The following is a 21,669-nucleotide window of genomic DNA, read 5'->3' as shown; positions in this document are numbered from 1 at the left end:
ATTAGTCCAGTGTGTCACAGTGCATTCTGGTAGTTGTGCATTCTGGTAGTTTTTAGCAAAAGTGAATGCCACAGCCCTTTTTTCTGTTCTCTCTGGTCATATGGCACCAGTATTTGCATCTTTCTACTTCAGCCTAGTTTATGAAAAGACCATCTTTCCAGCAGTGAAATAAGCTACTTCTTTAACTCAAGATCCCCTGTAGACATTTTTAAATACATCCAGAATCTATGAATATGCAATTATTTTTTATTTACCAATTTGTAAACACTTAACTTAAACCCCCATTTACCATTCATAAGCAATTAAGCATTCAATAAATGATTTATGACATACAAACACACACTATAACAAAAACATGGATATCCCCCTACTCGGTCTGAAACAGATTCCAGTGACAGAGGTCAGCAGAGTTTAAGCTACATGCGGTATATTGTGTCCCAGCAGCAATGACGGCTAGTCATGATGTTAGTCTGTGTCAGGATGATTAAAGCAGATAGTCCCGGAATGCATACGTCAGTATACGCTTGTTTTCTCCCACTGGTCTGAAAGGTCACCAAGGGTCATTGGTCTCTTGTCGCGCTTGTTGATATCCCACATCTCAAGTGTCTAATTCATCTTGAAGGAATATGCGTCCGCTTCCATGCGAACACTTTGTCAGGACTCCTCCTGACTTTTCTCCCGCTCTCGCTGACGTAGTGCTCATCCTGTTGTTGTAAGCCTGCAGCCACCGGCTGGCCACTTCAGCCTCCTGACTCTGTTTCCTCTACCCACCGGGCACAAGAGTGAGCATCCTGCCAGGAAAGCCTGTCATTCACTCATATGTCATCTTCTCACACAGATCGTCTCTCAGGGCAGTCAAGACACTTTGCAACAAGTTGAACTTTATCTTTACGGGACGTTGTGTATAGCAGGTGAAAGTAGGTTAGCCAAGCTGAAAACAAAAACATCTGATTTACTGGGATAAAATCTGAATTTGAGCAATATTTTTGCTGCAGATTGATTTCTGATGCAGCTGGTTTCATACAGATTGGTACCATCTGTAGTTTGTGAATAAAGTAACATTTTAAAGTTTATTTGCAATGTAAACATGATGCGCACATATCGTGAAAGAGATAAATAACCTTGTCAGACTTCATGGCTGGTATGTCATAACATAAAAATAGCTCCTCCGTGTGGGACCAAACAAAAACAGCGTTAAAATACTTTCACACAGTGTGTAATTCACTATACCTTTTTTGATTTACATGATAGTATGATTTTGGCCAATAAAAAAAGACATTTTAAGCTATAATAGGCTGGGAGCCAGGTTCAGATCTCCACTTTCACTTTTTCCACTTTCACCATTATATATTTTCACTATTTTCTGTTAGCCTGTACCTTGGGCATCACAAGTTGATAACAATCACCCTCACCTCGGGGCTGTTTGGATTCAGGGGCCCGTAACCCCTTTTTTGGATATATTTCTGGCAAAATGATGTAGATGAAAATATAAAGGCACTACAGTTGTGTAAAAAGTCATAAAAATATGAAATCTGGCAGGGAGTATCCAGAAACAAAGAAGGAAGTAGCAAAAAAGAATTCTGGGGCTTTCTGTTGTTTTCATTTGAAATACCACAGAGAAAATTCCCAAAAAGACAAAAGAAATTACTGTCAGCTTGAAAAGTCTAATCAGAAACTACTATTTCCCAGTATTTTATGGGGAATGTAACTGCCTCATTTGTCTATAGAAAACTCTCCCAAGATTATAACATAGGGTGCATAAATGAATGCACAAAGCTATCATGACATCAGCCATTGGTTATAAAATAAAAAAAATAAAATAAAAGTGCTGTATTACACAAATAAATAAAAATAAAATTCACCCCTGTACAGTTGTCATGCATATTAGAATTAGCTATAGAGACCAAAACTGGTTGTAAACATGTTTATTTCCGCTGTAAAGTTGGGCATTGTAACATGTGGGTCTGTGGAGACCGACTTGTTTAGAGCCAGCCTCAAGTGGCCATTAGAGAAACTGCAGTTTTTGGTGCGTAAATGTTGGCTTCATTTTTAACCCCAGGAAGATACTGCTTGGTTCATAAGCTTTAATTTGAGCCCAATATGACCTTTCTATCTTAAAAGCAGGATTTTCAGTTACTGGCCTTCTAGATAGTCTACTTGCCAGCATTGTGTACCTGCAAATGTTGTGTACCCCAAAGTAGGAAATGTACAGTATGGGTCCACAGCATTTAGAAAATGCTATAAATGGTCCTGCATATATTTTGAAATGTGCATAATTAGCATTAATTAGCTTAACCACCTTTTTGCATAATAATTCAGCAACTGCGTGGCCGATTTGGACAATATTGGAGTGGTTTGGAGGATTATTAAGCATGCTGAATCTGTTTTTATAATTCAAAATGGCCTTTTAAACCAGATGATGCTGTACAGAGGCGGACTGGCCATCTGGAGGTACTGGAGAATCACAGAACGGCCGGTACTCCAGGACGGCCGGCGGCCGCCACGCAGTCATCACTGTTTTTTTTGGTTTGTTTGTTTGTTTTTTCCTTTTTCTCCCTGAAAATCTACTGTTCCACATCCAGTCCGCTAGGTGGCAGCCTTTAAATTGGATGCCAGCCGGCCCATAGATATCTATGAGCTGGCCGGCCACCAATCAAATTGAAGAAGAAGGAAGCACATACCGTATGCGCACCGGTTGTTGTGGGCTGGGCCAAGTCAAAGTCCAGGGCTGTTTTTTAGTCCTGGTCCACCCCTGATGCTGTATTTTAACTACCAGTGGGTCAATTTTGATTAATTTTTAATCTATTTATAAGTTTTAGAGGACACTAATTGATTCAATTGGATAAATAACTTATGTATTCAAAATAATTAAAAATAAATTGTAGGATTTTACTAACGAACACAATTATCTAAACGATGCACAACATGGTAATTTTAATTCACAGACCGTTACACTCTGAGGTAATTCACAACTGGGTATTGGAGGTAACAAATTTAAGGCAAATGTTATACCAAACTAAAATAATATGGCTATTTCTAAGTAATATTCTCAAAAAAGAGAGAAGGTTGTGTAATACAAGTAAAAAATGTTTAACAAGTAGAACACATGAATCCTGGCACACAGGTTTTAAAACACAAGTATACCCAAAACTTCCACAGCAGGAAACTCTATGTGCACCGGTTACACAATGCATTACAACTGGAAAACTACTGGTATAAACCATATCCTCATCATCAGCCTGAACCTGATACAGTGCTCATTACATTCACCTACTTAGACACACACACACACACACACACTTAGGCAGATGGGCATTGGCGATAGTGATGTAAGGTCTGACATGCTGTATGTGATCACTTGCTGATCGAGTCATCTTCGATTATAAATCATTTTTCATGAGAATTTTTCAAGTGGTCTTTGGGGGATTTTCTTGGTGATTTATTTAAGATACTGTTGTAGAAAGCCCAAGAATCTTATTTCACTTCCTCTCCCTTAGTTTCAGGATACTTCCTGCCATTTTTCAAACTTCTATTAACTAGTCCATACCCACTGAGTGCACAGTTGCCCACATACAGTTTCACATGGTGTGTGTTTGGGATACAGGTCACAGGAAATCGCAGATTAAATAGTCAACTGAACCCATTAAGAAGAGCAATGTATTCAGACAGAGTTTTTGTGAATTTGATAGTACGATTGCTTTATTGAAAGTACAGTAGTACCATTGCCAATAGTGGTAGAATGGTATCATTTGTCAAACATGGGACATAGCTTAAATTTCTCCTTGAGGCGTCTTGTTCTACATATCTACCAAGTTTAGTAAAAATCGATATGGCGGTTAGGTCTAGATAAGAAATTAGCTCTCTAGCGCCCCCATTTTGTTTGATGAGGTCAATAATAGAGGGTTCCCCTCAGATTATGTGTGGTCATATGCCTACAAAGTTGCGTGGTGATCGGTGAAACTCTGTGATGAGCCACGCCCTCCGCAATATTCATTGCCTTATAGAAGCTCAGTTTTAGTAAGTTTTCCAACTTTTGCCAAGAGGGAACTTTAGATATTGGTCCCTAGATTATGTTCACTAAGTTTCATGCAGATTGGTCAAACTTCCTAGAAAGACATCGATTTAAGTGTTTTTCAGAAAAATTCAAAATGGCGGAAAATCTATAGAACCGGAAGTTATGGGTTCTTGAGGCAAATTTGTTCCTCATGAGGAGAGGCATCTCTGTGCAAAGTTTCATGTCTCTACGACATACGGGGCATGAGATATGCCCATTCAAAGCTTGCAATTTCAATCGGTTGCTATAGCGCCCCCCTTTGGCCAATTGATGTAATATTGCTTCATTCGCATCCTCTACCACTGTGCCAAATTTCACATGGATTGACCAAGTCAGTGAGGAGAAAAACGTGGAACAGACACACCCACACACAGAGTTTTTGTCATTATATTGTAAGATATTCATGCTGTAGTGCCTTCATATTTGCATTTACATCATTTTGCCAGGAACATGTCCCAAAAAGGAGGTTTTTAGAACTGCCTTAATAGCTGTCTGTTATTAACTTGTGATCAGTGGCATCCCCAGAAACTTTTCATCAGGGTGGCCAGATGGTTGTGCTGAAAATCGTGGGTAGGGGGGCACACTAAAACCAAAAGCCATAACTGAATTTGCACTTGAATCAGGGGTTTGCCACTGGTTATTATGGCGGAAGATACAGGCAAACAGGAAATAATAGTTTAAAAAAAAGGGAGCAGAAAACATCCTAAGGGCTGGACCTGGCTCCCGGCCTATAAGCTATCAGCTAAGAAATATTGAGGTCATGTTAGTTGACTCTGTAGATACATTTCTCAGCAGTGTTTTGTCAAGGTTCAGCTGAGCCATCAGTAGCACCAGTGTGGTTAGGCAACAGCTCGAGAGGCGTGATAAAAACAAAACCTTAATGGTTATGTCAGCTATTCCCAAGCTATTAAGAGATTTGAGTGAAAGAGTGTGTTAAAGCTGGACAGAGAGAGAGAGAGACACACACACACACACACACACACACACACACACACACAGAGTACAGCACAAGTCTGGAAACCTGTAGGTTAGAGGGTCAGCACTGAGAGATATAAGCTTAGAGTCCATTAGTGGATTATAACCATAACCACGCCATGGCTCCTGCATCTCTCTTGGATTAAAGAGAGAGAGAGGGAATAACAGAGAGACAGACAGAGAGATAGAGATGCAGAGACATGCTGAGTGCATGAGGGTTACTGGAAAGCAAGTGAATTGAGCAAATTCAAAGGTAGAGCGTTTTATACTGTGCATACGTGGACTGAGAAACACTGGAAGGCAAGGTGAAGCACTTAAGGACATTTTGGCCCACCTACAGTATATTATCTTAAACTTAATTTATATCACCAGGCGGATTAAGGTAAGTTAATAAAAGCATATGGAGTTAAACTTTTGTAATCTGTTTGCAGTCTTTTCTTGTGTGTGTAAAAATACATCTAAGTATGGACAAGATTCCGCTTTCATTAGCTAGGAGGCATTTATCAGTGATCCAACGTATATTGTTAAAGTGAAGATAAGATGGAAGGATGACTATTTTACTTACAGTCTATCATTTCTGCTCTTTAATGTCACATTTATTGGCTTTTATTTTATATACCATACCGGGATGTGTCTTTTTGTAGCTATGCGTGTAATCATGCATAACCGCTGTCACCGACCATCCTCTTCATTATTGTCGTTGTGTAACTTTAATTTTGTTATGGCCTGAATGATTATTCCTGTCCCTGTGTGTGTGTGTTTATGTGTGCGCAGGAAGCATGGACGTGGACCTGGAGGGGATTATCCAGTGCATCAAGCAGGGGGATGAGAACGGTGTTCAGATACAGCTGCAGGAGTTCAACAAAGAGGTAAAATAACACAGAAGCTCACATATCCCCGTGTCTGGGTGATACACTGCTGCTGAGACCATTATGTTGTCCTGATTTCTCTCCCACAGTATGCCCAGTGCTTCTTCTTCGATGCAGAGGAGAGAGACCGAAGGAAAGTAAGTTAGTTTTTACTGATGCACCCGTTAACTGAGAGAAAGTTAACCGTCATCTCCCTGTCCTACCTGTGTTCCTTGAACTTAACCTTTGCTTAACCCCCCCTCACCCCAAGCCTCCGTCTCATCCACTCATCCCCACCCCCACTCCACAGTATGTCTGTGATTAGTAAATGTGCTGTATCAGTTATTCCTGATCCTCTATCCCTGCATGCTCAGGCAGATTGAGCCCAGGTGGAGCGATTGAATAACAACATACTGCAACACTTAAATCTAATTTGATTTAATGTCACTTTTAATGAAAGCCATTAAATTTCATTGAGGACAAGGTGGATGTAATACATGATATATATATATGATGGAGGAGTTGACTTTTTATTCCAGAATGGAGCTGGATAAATTTCATTGAATGTGAACAAACTGGATTGAGTATCGCCAAGCAGATCAGACTACATATGAGAGAATGTGTAAACCGAAGGACCCCTTGGTTCATTGCTCCAGATTTCTGGAATGTTGTTTGCATGTGATGTGCATGAGGGGAGAGGAAAAGGCCCGAGAGTACAGAGCAAAGTTCTATTTTTTATTTGTGAAATTTATTATGTCGTATTTATTCAGTTATTTTAGTATTTTTTGGTTGTGATTTTTCTTTTGCTCTTTTTCCTCCCTATTCTAACTGGCCTGATTGATTGAAGAGGTGCAGACAGATAGGGATGTGTAAGGGTTGGTAGATATGTATATAAATATATCTATATACATGCATATATGTACACAGAAGGACAAATAAGCAAGGATATGCCCATGTGGATGTAAGGGATTGAAGTGTAGTATCTAGGAATCAGTACCCTCTTTTATTTTATTTATTTATTTTTATGCTATTTTATTTATTTATGATTTTTTTTTAAAAGGCAAATGTAAATAAGACCAAAAAAGTATCTGATGGAAAGTAAGTCCTTCCATTAAATTTATCCTTTAATGTTATATATATTTTTGAAATTTAATCTTATTTTTAATGTAATTTTTTCATTTAAATGAAATTAAATTAATTTGATTTAATTTTAAAATGTATATAATTTAAAATTTCATCCAATTTAACTTTTTTAATCTAATAATTTAATTTGATATTAAATAATAAATGTAAATATAAATATTGTATTTCTTTATCATTATATTTTAATTTCATACTTTTTCATTCAACTTTTTATTTAATTTGGTTTGATGAGGAATTTAATCACATTTTTTTATTTGATGACATACATTTTATGTTTAATTTTTTAAATTCTATTTATTTGTTTAAATTTATTTTATTTAGATTTACAATTTTACTTAATTTGACTAAATTTTAGATTTTGTTAATTTGTAAATTTGTAATTTGTAAATTGTGTTTTTTTAATCTGATCTTATCCAATGTAGTTCCCTTTTCCTGTTCTGATAAATATGAGTAAATTTATTGATGATGAGTAAATTTATTATAATACATGACATCATCAAAAGCATCAGGGTCCACCCAAGTCCTTGATTCTTTGCCAGTGCTCTGAATGGTTGCGTATGACACTGATGCTACAGCCCCTGATTCACAGTGATGATGCAAATATATGTTGACATTATTTCCTCTCTTCTGCTGCATTGCTCACTGAAATTGGACTGTCCACTTCCTAAAGCAAAGAAAACTAGAAGAGGTACAGTGCTGCCACAGTTCAGAAACTATGCTCAAGTACTGCTTTTTTGCATATGAGCGCAACCTAAATAAATTGTATTTGATGTTATTTGTTCTTTGCTCTGCTGTTCCAGTTCAGGAAGAATAAAGTGAGGGATTACACTGACTCTGACTCCGATTGTGACGAGTACGACCAGGAGAATCAAGGACTCATCCTCAGACAGGTGCCTCACACTGTCATTTTCTGCAGAGGGATTGTCAGTTGTTGTTTTTTTTTAAGAATGTTGTTAAACTAAATACATATTTTTCATCCTCAGAATTTAGCTGTCGTCCTGGTGAGGTTCATAAAAACAGGAATCAAAAGTCGTCTGTTGAGAGTATCTCTACGCACCCTGCGAATCCTCTCCAGAGACAAGAAGGTCCTGGCTCCCTTGGTAACAGACAACGCTCTCCTGACGCTGGCTAAACTAGCCGGACTGACCACAGCTGATACGAGCGATGAATCCAGCGACCCTGACTCTGATTTCTACGATACCATCATCACTTCTATTGCTGAGGCCAAAGCGTTACATCCCCGCCCCGTCGAGGATGAGGGTGACGTCGAAGCCAGTGACCAAAATGAAGAGTTCTTAGACGACGATGCCAAAAGTGACATAAGCAACGCCAACAGCGACAAAGATCTGGACAGCCTCAGCTGGTTTGGCAGCCACAGGACCAGCATCAACGAAATGCACAGGGGCGGCATCCATCACAAGATGCTGGAGCGAGGGAGGAAGGACCGCAGAGAGAGCAAGGTTGACGTGGAGGAGGAGGAGGAGGAGGAGGAGAAGGAAGGGAGCTCAGGAGAGGAAGCACAGAGAAAGGAGGCCATGAAGGTGTTGTGTAATGTTGTGTACAACAGCACCTGGGCACAGGAGAGGTTCAGTGCTCTCAGGTGGGTGTCCTCACAGGACACAACAGTCCAAAACACTGTTAAACACAGCTGCTGGCTCTGTAACTTGTCTGTCTGGGTTCACATAGCAGTTTTTTCCTGCACGTTACGGTCAAACGTAGACATTCCTAAATGACTTTAGGGTATTTCCAGTGAAGCTCAGACAAAATTGTCTATGGCTAATCACCGTGACAGTATTTTGTCATAAGCTTCATTTGGCTTTTGTACAAATCAGTTTCCAGACAGCTTACTTCTTGTTATTTTTTTCCGTCAGGCTCATGAGTGGCCTTGTGGAGCTTCTGTCCTCTGGTGTTAGAGGCTCATCTCCCTCCAGTGTTCAGTTCTATGAACTACGCCTCATGTTCCTCATTACTGCACTACGGCGAGAGCTCAGCACTCAGCTTCAACAGGTAACCTCACTTAAACACAAAGTTATTGTTAGGCCCGTTGCAATAGCTATATTTGGTGGATGATACATTGTCCCAGAGATAATTGCAATAAATAATATTATTGTCATTTTATGCCACTGATATAATGATTATTTAATAGCATCATAATGCAAGTACACCCTTTCAAAGAGCAATCAACTTTTAATACATAAGAATATTCAGACATTGAAACCATATGTTTATCATGTTACCTTGGATTTGTTCAAATAATGATATAAATAGACTCATGTTTACACCTCAGAAATGGCTTCCTTCCTGCTCTCACACTCCTTATGTAACTCCTGCAGGAGGGAGGTGTGTCCATCTTCACAGCAGCTCTGGAGAACTGCCTGGAGGTTCAGTGGAAGGACCAGTATGAGTGCGTGCTGGACCCAGCGGCACCACCAATCTCACCAGACGCCTCTCAGTGTATCGTGGAGATCCTCAAAATCCTCTTCAACATCACCTACAGCACCCACAGGCAGGAGCCAAGTGAGGTCAGTGACTATGAATAAAGCTGTCAGCCACCAGGTGTGTTATCAGAGTATGAAATTTAACTTACATGGAGAGGAATGATCCCCACTGTGTTTCCTCCTGCCTCAGGATGATGCAGCTCTTTACCGACACCTGGTGGCCATCCTGCGTCTCTGCCTGATGAGGAAGTGTTTGCTGCCGGACGACACTGATGCACTGCAGGGGTGAGCATGTACAAAAATGAGGTCATAAAGAAAGGAAACTGCAGTGGCAATTATCATCAGTCATTATTGACAACTACGCTGCCGATGCATTTAAAGTTGCTGGTGTCGCATTTTTATTTCTTCACTCTCTCTTCTGTATCTCAATCCCACAGCCACACAGTCAACCTGTTGTCAGCGCTGCCTCTCCAGTGTCTCGATGTGCTGCTTATGGTGCCACTGGCGCCCGACTCCAAGCAGTGCCAGGGGGTCAACATGGACTGTGTCCACACCCTGATGATGTTCATGGAGAAACGCCTGGAGCTGGTGAGGGAGCAAAAGCTAAAATTAAGAATTTGTGCCTGAAGTTTAAAAGAGCGACTGTTATAACTCGAGGGATTCTGTCTTGTCTGTTTGCTTCTCAGGGTGAGAAGATGAAGGAGAAGTTGACACCAATCCTCAATCTGCTGACAGAGAGCTGCAGAGCCCACAGAGAAACACGCCATTACATCAGGAAACATGTAATACCCCCAAAAACCATGATACCTCTGAGAAAGCTTTGCGCCTCTCACTATATTTGGATTATATTTGAAACTAGACAACTGAAGATGTAATTTATTCCTGTCATTAGATCCTGCCTCCTCTGAGAGACCTGTCACACAGGCCAGAGGAAGGCTCCACAGTGAAGAGCCGACTGATCCGTCTCATGACTCACCTGGACACAGACCTCAAATACTGCGCTGCTGACCTCATCTTTGTCCTCTGCAAGGAAAATGGTAAGACAACGCATCATATGGAGATTCCACTAGAATTTAAAATAAATTCCAGTGGTTTTAAGCAATGCTTGCCTGCACGGCATGCATTATTTACTCCCTGTGGTGTCGGTGTAGTGCAGTGTAGTTTCTTAAATTTTCATCTCTTTATTTCATGTACAGAGTTTTAATAAGTTGCCACAACTTTTTTAAATAATGTGAAAAATAAAAGACTTGCCTCAACATCAATTTTTGATCAACACTATCACATCTACTTCCAGTGAGCCGTTTTGTCAAGTACACAGGCTACGGTAACGCAGCAGGCCTGCTGGCCACCAGGGGTCTGCTGGGCGGCCAGGTGCCGAGGCCTGTCAGCTCTGACGCTCAGTACTCCAGCGACTCCGACTCGGACACTGAGGAGTACCGGCAGGTCAAAGATCGCATCAACCCGGTGACGGGGCGGGTGGAGGCAGAACAGCCGGACCCCATGGAGGGCATGACAGAGGAGGAGAAGGAGGAGGAGGCTCGGAGGCTCATCATGCTCTTCAACAAGCTGTCCAGGTCAGTGAAGTGACAGTGTCTCTTATCAACAACCTTTCACTAACGGTGTGAAACATATAAGGGAGTCTTAAACCTGTGACACTCCTCACTGAAGCCTAAAGAAAATAGTGCTTGAAAAGTACTTGAAAGTCTTTGAATTTCATCTTGTAATGTCTGTATGAGCCCTGAAATTACAACAATGCTAATGAATAAATGGTCCATGTTTTTCACCCCTCATCTGTTTTGCAGAGACAGCATTATCCAGCCGATGGGGGTGGATTCAGAGGGCAAACTGGTCCCATTGTGTGGACTGGGGGAGAACTCCCTCACTGAGGAGGTGAAGTCTGAGTCAGAGAACGACGGAGAAGCAGAGGAAGGAGAGAAGAACTGAAACAGTTAAACCCATTCATTCAACATGATTTTACTTTGTAAATATCCCATTTCTAAAGTTTAACAGTGCATACATACAGTGTGTGAAGTAAATGTGCTGACGACATGAAGTGAAGTAGTTCTCACCCACACCCAGTGAAACATGAAACTAAACAAACTCAAATAGGATACAAAGAGCTTTTTTTAAATTATTTTTTCTTTTCTTTTATTCTTTGGATTCCGACTAATAATATAGAGCTGCTATAAGGTCACACTGGAGACTGAGACTGATAGTAGAAAATAAGAAATGATGATGGCATTGCCCAATATTTTAATAAAGTCTTGAAAGCATTTTGTTTGTGTTGATATTATATGTTCAAATGCGTAGTTTCATTCAGTCTAAATCCCACCACAGGCTGGTCCACACTCTAACTGGTCAGCTGTGACCCTTCAGTAGAAGATGAAATAAACATCTGCACAGCATATTTCTCTGGTGTACTGCGATACACAACTGTCTCAGACTGTGCTCAGGTGAACACGGTGCTTAAACTGTATCGTCTGATGTGAGATCAAAGACATTTAGACTGAATCCAGATGTTCTGATCACACCTACACTGATAAATCAACTTTAATTCCAGTCTGATTGTAGTTTTTACTCAGCAGTTGAGTTAATGGCTACACACAGTATTTCAATTTTGATTAGTTTTTCTGAAAGTGTCCGTCTTTATCTGTTTCAGCACACACACATTTGCAAGGGCAGAATGAAGGAAAAGTGGAAGGCCTGCGAACAGAGTTTGTTTACTCCTGAGCTGACGGATCCTTTATTTAGCTCAGTTTCTTTGCATTGGAAAGCAGCACGCTGTCTTAGAAATGTGATTTTAATCCTCAAACACTAGCACCAATGCATCACTAATCATGGAAGAAGATCCTCATTGTTTTACACAAAAAACGCCATTGTCTGAATTAATTTAAAAGCACATATTCATATTTAAACATGGTGCAAGTTGAAAGTACATGATCTATTTGGTGTACGTGTCAACATGATTATTTCTGAGATGTTCTTGTTAAGGATTACAAAGGGTAAACAATGACTTGAAGGCACAGTGGAATGTGTCAGTACATCTCCATCATCTCCTCGAGGGACATCTGCAGCTCCACAGACTGCAGGGAGGAGGCGCCACCTCCTACAGCCATGTCCTTCAGTACCTCCATTGAAGTCAGGACCACCTGAGACAGACAAATAAAGAAGGGGGGAGCAGAAAGTCAGATGCCATGACAAGAACGAGGAGAGCGAGATGGCAAATTTGAGCCTGACAGAAGCTGTGAAATCCGAGAGAGCCGGAGCAATGAGACGTGTCGAGCCGCTTTCTCTAAAGTAACTTTTTGTATAAGCTGTTCATTTCTCAGCATGCGCTCCTCTGTCGAGGCTCAGGAGCAGAAAAACCTTTTACACCCGAGGGATCAGCTGTCACCACCGGTATTCAGGCTTTGTTCTCTCACTGCTATTAATCAATACTGAGACAAAATTGCGTCTTGAAAAGTGCTGCTGACTACAGCTCCCTTGAGTGAGCAATTTGGGGGGTTTGATCACTCATGAAATTTGATAGAGGTGTGTGCAGTGAGAATAAAAAAATAGCCGTCTCTGCCAAACTGAAATACTGCTTTAAGGTCTGTGAGAGCACAACACTGTCTGTGCCCTTTAATAATTCAAAGGTACTCTCACCTCCACCATGATGAGTTTCTTCTCCCAAGGCCTGTTGTCTGGGTCAGGCCACTTCTCCCCGAGGCAGAAGAACAGGGAGCACGGAGGGCAGTCTCTCCCATCAATGAAGTCCAATATTCCTGGAGGGAAGGCACAATCAATCACTGCATCAAGCCAACCTGCAGGCTACGGCACATATTCACAGGCTGACAAAAAGCTACATAATTCCTCTCACCAACCTCGCACAAAGTCCTTGAACTGGTACAGTGGCTGAGGCTGCAGTTTAGAAATCTCTTGGGGCTGCTTGTTCCTGTCAAACTTGGAGAAGCTCCAGAATGCTTTGGTTTCCCCCCCTCGTCGCAGTCCGTAGACCACGTGGCCTGACACCCCCACGTCTAAACCATCCAGCTTGTCCAGGATGCGTTGGGTCAGATTGGCTTGGGTTTGATCCAGCATGGCTCCCGGACTTGGCAGAGAGACCAGGGTGAGGCCTGACTCGTGATCCACAACCGGCCCAATGAGGTCAGGCCTGATGTGAAGACAACACTCATTAGATTTTCAGCTGAAAACCAGGTTATAAGCACAGCAGAGCCACATTGTGGGAAATACACTTCTGAACACTGAAGGACCGCCGATTCAGCCGACCTCCTTGCTTATCTGACTGCCCACCAGATAAGCTTTCTGTTGCTGCCATTACACAGGTTTAACACAGCACTGAAGGACCGTCACCAGAGCAGCTTTCCTCGTGGCGAATGGTTAGTTCAATGTCTGCCCAGTTAGCACAAGCAACAAACTCCCAGCAACATTGAATCGGCTCCACTCAGTCTTTACACCTGTCAATGACAGCCAAAATACATGGGGCAAAGACATGATGCGTCACGAAGGCGGAGTGGAGCAGTGTTTTTACCTGCTACACAGACTCTGTCTTTGCAGCGTGTTGTTGCTGCCAGCTTCACTGTATGTGCATAGTGGGTTTTCCCAAGTGATCATGGAGTTGGTTAGGGAGGGTTTGGAAGTGTAGGCTCTATCAACTAGTACTGAATTAATCAAATGGATCATTTTAGCAACAGGATGCATTGATTTGATCGATTTATTTTAATGTGAAATGTAAGAATACCAACAAGGTTACTGCTGCGAGCAGTGCAGTGCCCCTGCTTCCACTGACAGTGTAGCTGCTTCAGTTGATTATGATGCAGGCATGCTGCAGCACTTTAGGTAACATTAGTTGTGGGATTCTGACAGTTAGCCCTGTCATTGTGTGTGTGTGTGTGTCTGTGTGTGTGTGTGTGTGTGTGCGGATGGACTCTCACCAACTGTCACAGTCCCGCAGCAGTAGTCTCCTATGACAGTGTATGACGTGTGTTCATTTGCATATAGAGCGGGGAAGTGAGGTCCGATCAAAAGTGGTCACTTGAGACACACTCTAACGCCAAGTGCAAACAAACATTTCAAGCTGTCCACTTGTGATCTGATCGACCAAGACGCATGATAATATCAGGAGTGAAAAGTGTCTTAGAAGAGCTGGTAAGCAGAATTTGACACCTTTGGACGGAGCCGGGCAAGCTGCTTCCCTGTTTCCATTTTTTATGCTAAGCTAAGCTAATTGGCTCCTGACTGGACATAGTGACCACACAGACATGAGAGAGGTATCGACCTTTTCATCTCTCACTCTCAGCAAAAAAAGAGAATAATGTGTTTCCCAGAATACCAGACTATGTCTCTAACTAGGCTAAATTTTGGATTTTGAACATTTATGAGACACATTTCCTTTGATAAAAGCTTTTTTTTTTAATTTATAATGATTTTAGACCCGAGGCCCTGACTTCACTGTTATGAAGTCATTTGACAAACTCACAAAAAGAGAACTTCTAATAAAAACTGAGCCCCAACTTGACCCACTTGTTCACTTCAGTTGCTGCCAATCATTCAGTTCACTCTGATGATGCAAAGGCTGTATTCCATCACTATATTTGGCTCCTCCCACCTCCCTCCGACTGTTATGTATGCACACTCTTGTGTGTTCACAGGGGCAATTGAAGTTGATGGAAGCTTTATTTTTATGTTACCTGTAGACGAGGCGAATTCCATCTTCATTCTGAACCAGCTGCTCGGACACCTTCACCCCTCTGTAGTACACTGTTATCCTGAATTGAGTCTCTATAGATTCAAAGAGATGAGAAGTTCATGAGAAAAGACGATTAACAGCTGATAAAAACAGGTTATTCAAGGTGTAAATCATGACTAACATTATTCATATTAACAGGCCACATTGTTTTTATGGCCTTACTGAAGATATACCATGTTAATATTTTGTGAAGGATGTCATTTTTAGTGTCTGTGCAAATCAGTAAAATCCAACTTACTGAAATTATCTCTATCACTGGTCTTGGTAATAGTATGAAGAAACTGCTCCACCAACTGCCCATCACAGGCTCCTCCCACGGCTCCCTCCATTGGATGTGCCGGTTGCTCAGGCAACCCAGCTTCACCGACTGCACCCTCAGACATTACTGGATACTGCTGTTGCTCAGGCAACGCATGTCCACCAATCACAACCGGGTTTTGGAGCTGTTGTTGCTCAGGAGGAGGCTCAAAGCCTGCGGTGCCCTCTGTGGAAAAGTTGGAGAAACTGAAAAAGTGTTTCTAGGAAAAAAGTAACTTAGATACTCTTGTTTTCTGCTCACACTGCAGCAGCGAGGAGGAAATGACGAGCAGAGCTGATACCTGGTTCAGGGCCAATGTTCAGTTCCTTTAAACACTCCTGGAGAATATCCTGGCCGGCAGGGGAGTCTGCTGGCACACAGTGATGGGTTCAGAAATATTCAGACAAGTGATTCCAAATTAGCGAGCATTTCTGGGAATATTCACATTTACCTTCGGAGACACAAAAATTCATTCACCAGATAATAAATAGTCCCTTACCGGCTTGAAGATAGTGATCAAAGCATGGGACGACCTGGCTCTGAGATATCACAGAAACACAAATCATCAAATCAATTCAATAACATGTTTTAATTTCACAGCATTTACATTTTACAACCCACTAACACAGCTGCTTACTTCTTGTATAGGAAAGCCGTAATCCTCAAACAAATCAGCGTCATCTTGGTCCTGGGATCCAGCAGAGGAGTTAGCTTTGAGAGTGAAAGCAAAGAAGCTTAGTTAACATCTGCAGCTCGCTATCTTTGAATCATTTATTCGCCTCAGAAACACCTCTTTAATCCTCCCTCTAATCCCCTTTACAAATGGTATTGGCTCAGAATTTGCATACTACCTTGACAAATCTCAACCACAGAGACATAAATCCGGACATAAATGTATGCAAAACAGACAGTAATATGATCAAATCAGGTAAGGAGGTCAGATATGTGGTGTATGTGGCAGGGGCGTAGAACCAAATTCTGGGGCCTATACATAAGCAGTCTCTGTGGGGCCCCCTGTCCTTCCTCTCTTGATCCTTTCTTTCCCTTTCCTTTCTTTCTTTTTGTGGTACCTTGATTTCTTGGGGAAAGACATCACAGTGTACGTTGGTGCTCCAGCAACATAAGGCCTCGTTTGCACTGAAAGCGTTTTAGGAGCTGGAGGCGCCTTTTTGTATTTGTTGTTAATGAGATTGAAGCTTTTTGCCAGAGCGCTCTGAACTCCTTGAGTTGAAAAAACTTGGTCTTGACAACAAGTTTACAGTTGGTAAAGAATAGAGGAGAAACTGATGGTAGTGGTTGGTGGATACCCAGAGCTATACGGCCCGACCATAGACAGCAGGTTGTCAAACTGCCCACGAGTCATCCTAAAATATGCCTGGAGACGGCCATCATCGAGGAGAAGCTCCTGGACCAACTGGTGGTACTCCCCGTGATCCACCCTCTTTATTAGGGTCTCATGTCCCCACACAGATCTCAGTTTATCTGTGCCGACAAACCATCTACTGACAGCCTCTCACGCTCAACCAGAGCCACAGCCACTTCCCTCTGCCTCAACATTTTATGAACTAGCTACTAATTACTGTGAAAAACAAACAAACAAAAAATGGTAGATCGATTATACGGGATGGTTAGTGTAAGGACGCGATGGGGTGGTTGCCTAGCAGCAATAAAAAGTGCAAGGGTGAACTAAACCATTTGTACCTGAGGGGAAAGGGGTCTCTAAAAGCTTCACTGTTTTTCATACAGTCTTTCAACCCATTAATTGCCGCAATTATAATTTAGGTATAGCACAAATTAATTAAAAATAAAAAACTGCAGACAGTGTTTAATCCCAGGCATTTCTAGGACCGCCCTCCCATTGGGGCCCTGGGTAATCAGTCCCACGTTCCCCGACTACAACGCAAATAGTAGACTACAATGCCCCTGGTATGTGGCCACATTGATGGAAAGGTGCTTTTTTGTTTTCAAATCCATTTAATGCCAGTGAATACAGAACACATACACATGTCATTACATAGCTTTAGGTACAGATCATCAGAGGAAACAGTCCTTTATCAGCTGGCCTGGTGTCCACTACATAAAGCATCAGTGTAAATTTCAGGGGGGACACGGGGGACATGCCCCCCTCAATAGATAAATAAATAAGACATTTTCACCACATTTACACCATAAATTGATGCAGATAAGGCACAAGTTGGTGCATTAAAATCACCAGAATACAGGAAATAAGTGTTTGATGCTCAAAAATTTCTGGCGGAGAATCCCCAAACCACCCGTTTCATTAACATCCACCCAAGTGTTGAAAGAAACCTACGCCCTTGCAATAAAGGACTGACTGTCTATGGGCGCACTGGTGGATCCTCACCTCCTGATGTTGGCTCATCCGGCCAGCGAAACACTTTATGGGGGTTAGCAGGGTCGTTCTTGTTGTCGCTGACCAGTTTGAAGCCTTTGGCTCGGAGGGCGCTGCGGAAGTTCCTCTTCCACACCGAGGGGTCCCCATGAACCCGCCCATTGCCACTCCCCTCTGCCCAGGCCTGCAGGTTAAGGACGCAGGTTAAAGGCAGGGAGTTTTTTAGAATCGTGTTATTTATGATGACTGAGTGTGACTGTCACCTTAAAGATGAGGATGTCCATGTCGGAGGAGTCCTGTCTTAAAGCATGTTTCCACGGGATGGAGAACTCGGTTTGCTCCAGGTTCGTCCACTGGACACCAGGATACCTTTTGCTGTCAATCTGGGTCCGCAGCCAAGGGATGAGCAGTGGTTTAGAATGAGACATTTCTGCAGGAGCAAGACAAAATGGCATGTCAACAGTGTCATCAAGGCTCCATTTGGCATCCCTAGTCATCAGTAATTCAATTTCCAGATCATTTATAATAGAGAGAATTTAATATATTCTTATACCAGCATCATTAGATGTCGATATTTGGTTGAAATTAGGTTGTGACGGTGACCAAAATTCTATGTCAGGACATCTGATACCAATGTCAAGACATAGACAGATGACATAGATATTCCAGCGTCTTCCAAACCTCTCATGCAAACAACATTAAAATGTAGTATAATGACATTTAGTCGTAAGGTTTGGAGAACAAAACCCATCATCTCCAAGTTCTCCGAGTTCCATTCCAGCTACAATTTAACATCTGTCCAACCTAAGAGTTCAGTATCTTTCTAAAGCCACATTGACGTTCCTTGCCAGCTGAGGTTTATATTAATTAGAATGTTCAGATCCATTTTAAAATATTCTTTTAGCATATCAAGGTAGCTCTTTAGTTGTTTTACAACCACATCAATGCAACAAAAAGGAACTGTGTGCTTTGGAATAGGCTGGCTTGTCAAAGTTATATGTGTGAGTCAGCTGCTGCAGCACGCTGATCTTTACTATGGGCAGGTCCTATGGGAGGCTCAGGTTATATCGGACTGTCCTTGTCACCCACTGCAAAGGAAGTATGAGCTCTGAGCTTTAGGCCGTGGGTGCAGGTTCCTGCTAAGAGGACAATGAGATGCAAAGTCTCTTTTGTTTGCAGGTGGGGCAGCAGTAGCTCAGTCAGTAGGGACGTGGCTTGGTAACAGGAGGGTTGCCGGCTCAAGTTCTACTACGGACCAAGTATGGAGTATGGACCAGTAGCTGTAGAGGCTAAAGTTTGCCTCCTGAGCAAGGCACTGAACCCCCAACTGCTCGGGGCACCTGTCCAAGGCAGCCCCCTCACTCTGACGTCTCTCCATTTAATGCATGTATAGGTCCTGTTTGTGCGTGTATTTCGAGCCGTTGTGTATATGACAACAGAGCGAAAAATTAGTATATCTTCTACTTCTCTTATTTACCTAGCCTGATTTTGCACGTGATCTCAGCACCTGAGCACGTGACGTACTCTGCATTAAGCTGTTTCTCTTCATTTGAAGTTTGTCCCTGTGCTCTGTCTGGATTATTTCATTATGTGATTACACCTTTGCATGTTTATCGATTTATGATGCATGTACTACTTTTTTTTACCTTTCTGTCTTTTCCCACACCCAATAAATTATAAAAGGTATGACAGAATTAAAAAAAGCAACACGCAGCATCTGAGCATCAACATCCTGGTTACTGCAGTACCAATGTGCAGCTGGGGGAATCTGCTTATATTTGCAATGTGTGAGGTGTAAGAGGAAGCAGGAAAATGTCAGCCCAGGTGTGGTTCTACACACAGTGCAAACAATACTCTGATATGTCTAAATAAATAAATAATAAAACAAGTACTTAAAATATTACAGAAAACTATATTTAAGTGGCACACTCATGCTGAAGAATGTGCCCTTACACTAGTATTGGTGTACAGTGTTTGTGCTAAGCTATAAAAGTAGAAAGTCTGACATTGAATGCAGCATGTAGCACTTTACATGACATACTGAGTACGAATAATTAACGCCCCCAGTCTCTATCTGTGTGATGAAACACTCCTGTGACTGTGTGATCATGTGTGACAGCAGAGCAGGAACAACAACAGCTGAGAAGTTACATGTGTGATAACAGGTTTAACATTCATCAACAGCTTCCCAACAGAGCACTAATTGTAAGTTTTAACCTCAGGTGAAACACGTAAACACAGCACTGACAGCTCGTTATAACGGTTGTCCTACCTGTGGGCTTGCGCCGAGGTCTCAGCCGGTGCTGTGTGTTGAGTTCAAGTGCAGCTCGTTTTCGGGGTCAAAGCGTCAGAAATACGATGCAGAGTAACGGCTGTGAGTAAGAGATGAAGGTGTATGTGTGTCAACCCCACTTGTCTATTCCTTAAATGCCGTCCGCAGTCCGACTTGCTGCACCCTGATGTGGTGAGGTTTTCTCGGGAAACTCCGACTCGTCAGTTTCGTTTTCCTGATGTGACGTCATGAGAGTTTGATGCCAGCCGGGCCCGCTAGGTGGGGTCAAACAAACTCACACACACGGCTATTTTTCTGCACTTATGAGGACCCGTAAAGGGGGAATACCACCTGGATTTAAAATTTCCAATATGTTATTTCCATGACATAAGAAAGTTTAATCAATGTTTGTGAGCATGAGCTGCTCAATTTAATTCAACAGGCTTTACTGGCATGGAATTTAACATGTGCTGCCAAAGCACAGATACAATTAAAAGACAGTGAATGCAACAACCAACCAAGAAAGACAATATTAGTCAATACAGTAAAATAAGTGGGCTAATTAAATTTGTTAGGAGGAATAATATGTAAAGGAAGTAAATGAATGGGCCACTCAGTTGACCCCAATGGAACTGATACGAAACTGTAAATTCGCAAATATTTTTTATTTTCAAAAGTACTGGATGCATTTGTATGGAAGCAAGTTTCTGCCAATATGATGAAAAAATATATGTCATTTTAATGAGAAGCTTTCTTGGCATAATGCTTTAGTATCCCCAAATAATGACTTAATATCGCAAAATAATGATTTAGTATCCCCAAAATAACAATGTAGTATCTGAAAATATGGACGTAGTATCCCAGAGATAATGACACAGTATCTCAGAATAATGACTTAGTGTCCCAAAATGACATAGTATCTTAGAATAATGACGTAGTGTCCCAAAATGATGTAGTATCCCAAAATAATGACGTATCTTAGAATAATGACTTTGTATGCCCAAATAATGACGTAGTATCTCAGAATGACTTAGTGTCCCAAAATGACGTAGTATTCCAAAATAATGACGTAGTATCTTAGAATAATGACATAGTATCCCAAAATAATGATTTAGTATCCCCAAATAATGATGCAGTATCACAGAATAATGATTTAGTATCCCCAAATAATGACGTATCTTAGAATAATGAAATAGTGTCCCAAAATAATGATGTAGTATCCCAAAATAATGAAGAATTATCTCAGAGTAATGACTTCGTATGTCCAAATAATGACGTAGTATCTCAGAATAATGACTTAGTGTCCCAAAATGACGTAGTATTCCAAAATAATGATGTAGTATCTTAGAATAATGACATAGTGTCCCAAAATGATGATTTAGTATCCCCAAATAATGACGCAGTATCACAGAATAATGACGTAGTATCCCCAGATAATGACATAGTATCTCAGAATAATGACTTAATATCCCAAAATGACGTAGTATTCCAATATAATGACGTAGTATCTTAGAATGACTTAGTATCTAAAATGACTTA

At 41.5% G+C, this 21,669-nt stretch overlaps 2 protein-coding genes across 3 annotated transcripts; one reads left to right on the top strand and one right to left on the bottom strand.

Moving 5' to 3' along the window:
• The first annotated feature begins 5,295 nt into the window (after positions 1-5,295).
• si:dkey-94f20.4 (synembryn-A) lies at positions 5,296-11,504 on the top strand. Its single transcript, XM_049563986.1, has 14 exons — positions 5,296-5,411; positions 5,804-5,898; positions 5,988-6,035; positions 7,691-7,708; positions 7,821-7,910; positions 8,004-8,620; positions 8,892-9,027; positions 9,354-9,542; positions 9,649-9,743; positions 9,896-10,046; positions 10,145-10,240; positions 10,351-10,495; positions 10,753-11,032; positions 11,261-11,504. Exons 2-14 carry the CDS (start codon positions 5,809-5,811, stop codon positions 11,400-11,402), a joined length of 2,097 nt encoding a protein of 698 aa, XP_049419943.1. The 5' UTR covers positions 5,296-5,411; positions 5,804-5,808; the 3' UTR covers positions 11,403-11,504.
• Positions 11,417-20,381, bottom strand: irf3 (interferon regulatory factor 3). Of its 2 annotated transcripts, none has more exons than XM_049563989.1 (11): positions 20,131-20,381; positions 18,122-18,288; positions 17,871-18,042; positions 16,143-16,216; positions 16,005-16,044; positions 15,807-15,875; positions 15,446-15,691; positions 15,149-15,239; positions 13,322-13,611; positions 13,104-13,222; positions 11,417-12,607 (listed from the first exon to the last, which is right to left on the bottom strand). In XM_049563989.1, exons 2-11 carry the CDS (start codon positions 18,284-18,286, stop codon positions 12,494-12,496), a joined length of 1,380 nt encoding a protein of 459 aa, XP_049419946.1. In that variant the 5' UTR covers positions 18,287-18,288; positions 20,131-20,381; the 3' UTR covers positions 11,417-12,493. The 2 variants fall into 2 exon arrangements, with proteins under 2 accessions (XP_049419946.1, XP_049419947.1); XM_049563990.1 differs by having other exon boundaries at positions 15,807-15,872.
• Positions 20,382-21,669: the final 1,288 nt, after the last annotated feature.

This window comes from Epinephelus fuscoguttatus, linkage group LG20 (genome assembly GCF_011397635.1).
Source record: "Epinephelus fuscoguttatus linkage group LG20, E.fuscoguttatus.final_Chr_v1".
Taxonomy (NCBI): Eukaryota; Metazoa; Chordata; class Actinopteri; order Perciformes; family Serranidae; genus Epinephelus; species Epinephelus fuscoguttatus.
This window is presented reverse-complemented; position numbering and strand designations above follow the sequence as displayed.

Bases quoted from the DNA above. Each gene is read 5' to 3' on its own strand.
- si:dkey-94f20.4 (XM_049563986.1), top strand. From the start codon at position 5,809: ATGGACGTGGACCTGGAGGGGATTATCCAGTGCATCAAGCAGGGGGAT. The intron at 5,899-5,987 runs GTAAAATAACAC...TCTCTCCCACAG, and splicing joins TGCAGGAGTTCAACAAAGAG to TATGCCCAGTGCTTCTTCTT. The intron at 10,047-10,144 runs GTGAGGGAGCAA...TTTGCTTCTCAG, and splicing joins TGGAGAAACGCCTGGAGCTG to GGTGAGAAGATGAAGGAGAA.
- irf3 (XM_049563989.1), bottom strand. From the start codon at position 18,286: ATGTCTCATTCTAAACCACTGCTCATCCCTTGGCTGCGGACCCAGATT. The intron at 18,043-18,121 runs GTGACAGTCACA...CTTAACCTGCAG, and splicing joins TGGACATCCTCATCTTTAAG to GCCTGGGCAGAGGGGAGTGG. The intron at 16,217-17,870 runs GTGAGGATCCAC...TCACTCTCAAAG, and splicing joins GGATGAGCCAACATCAGGAG to CTAACTCCTCTGCTGGATCC.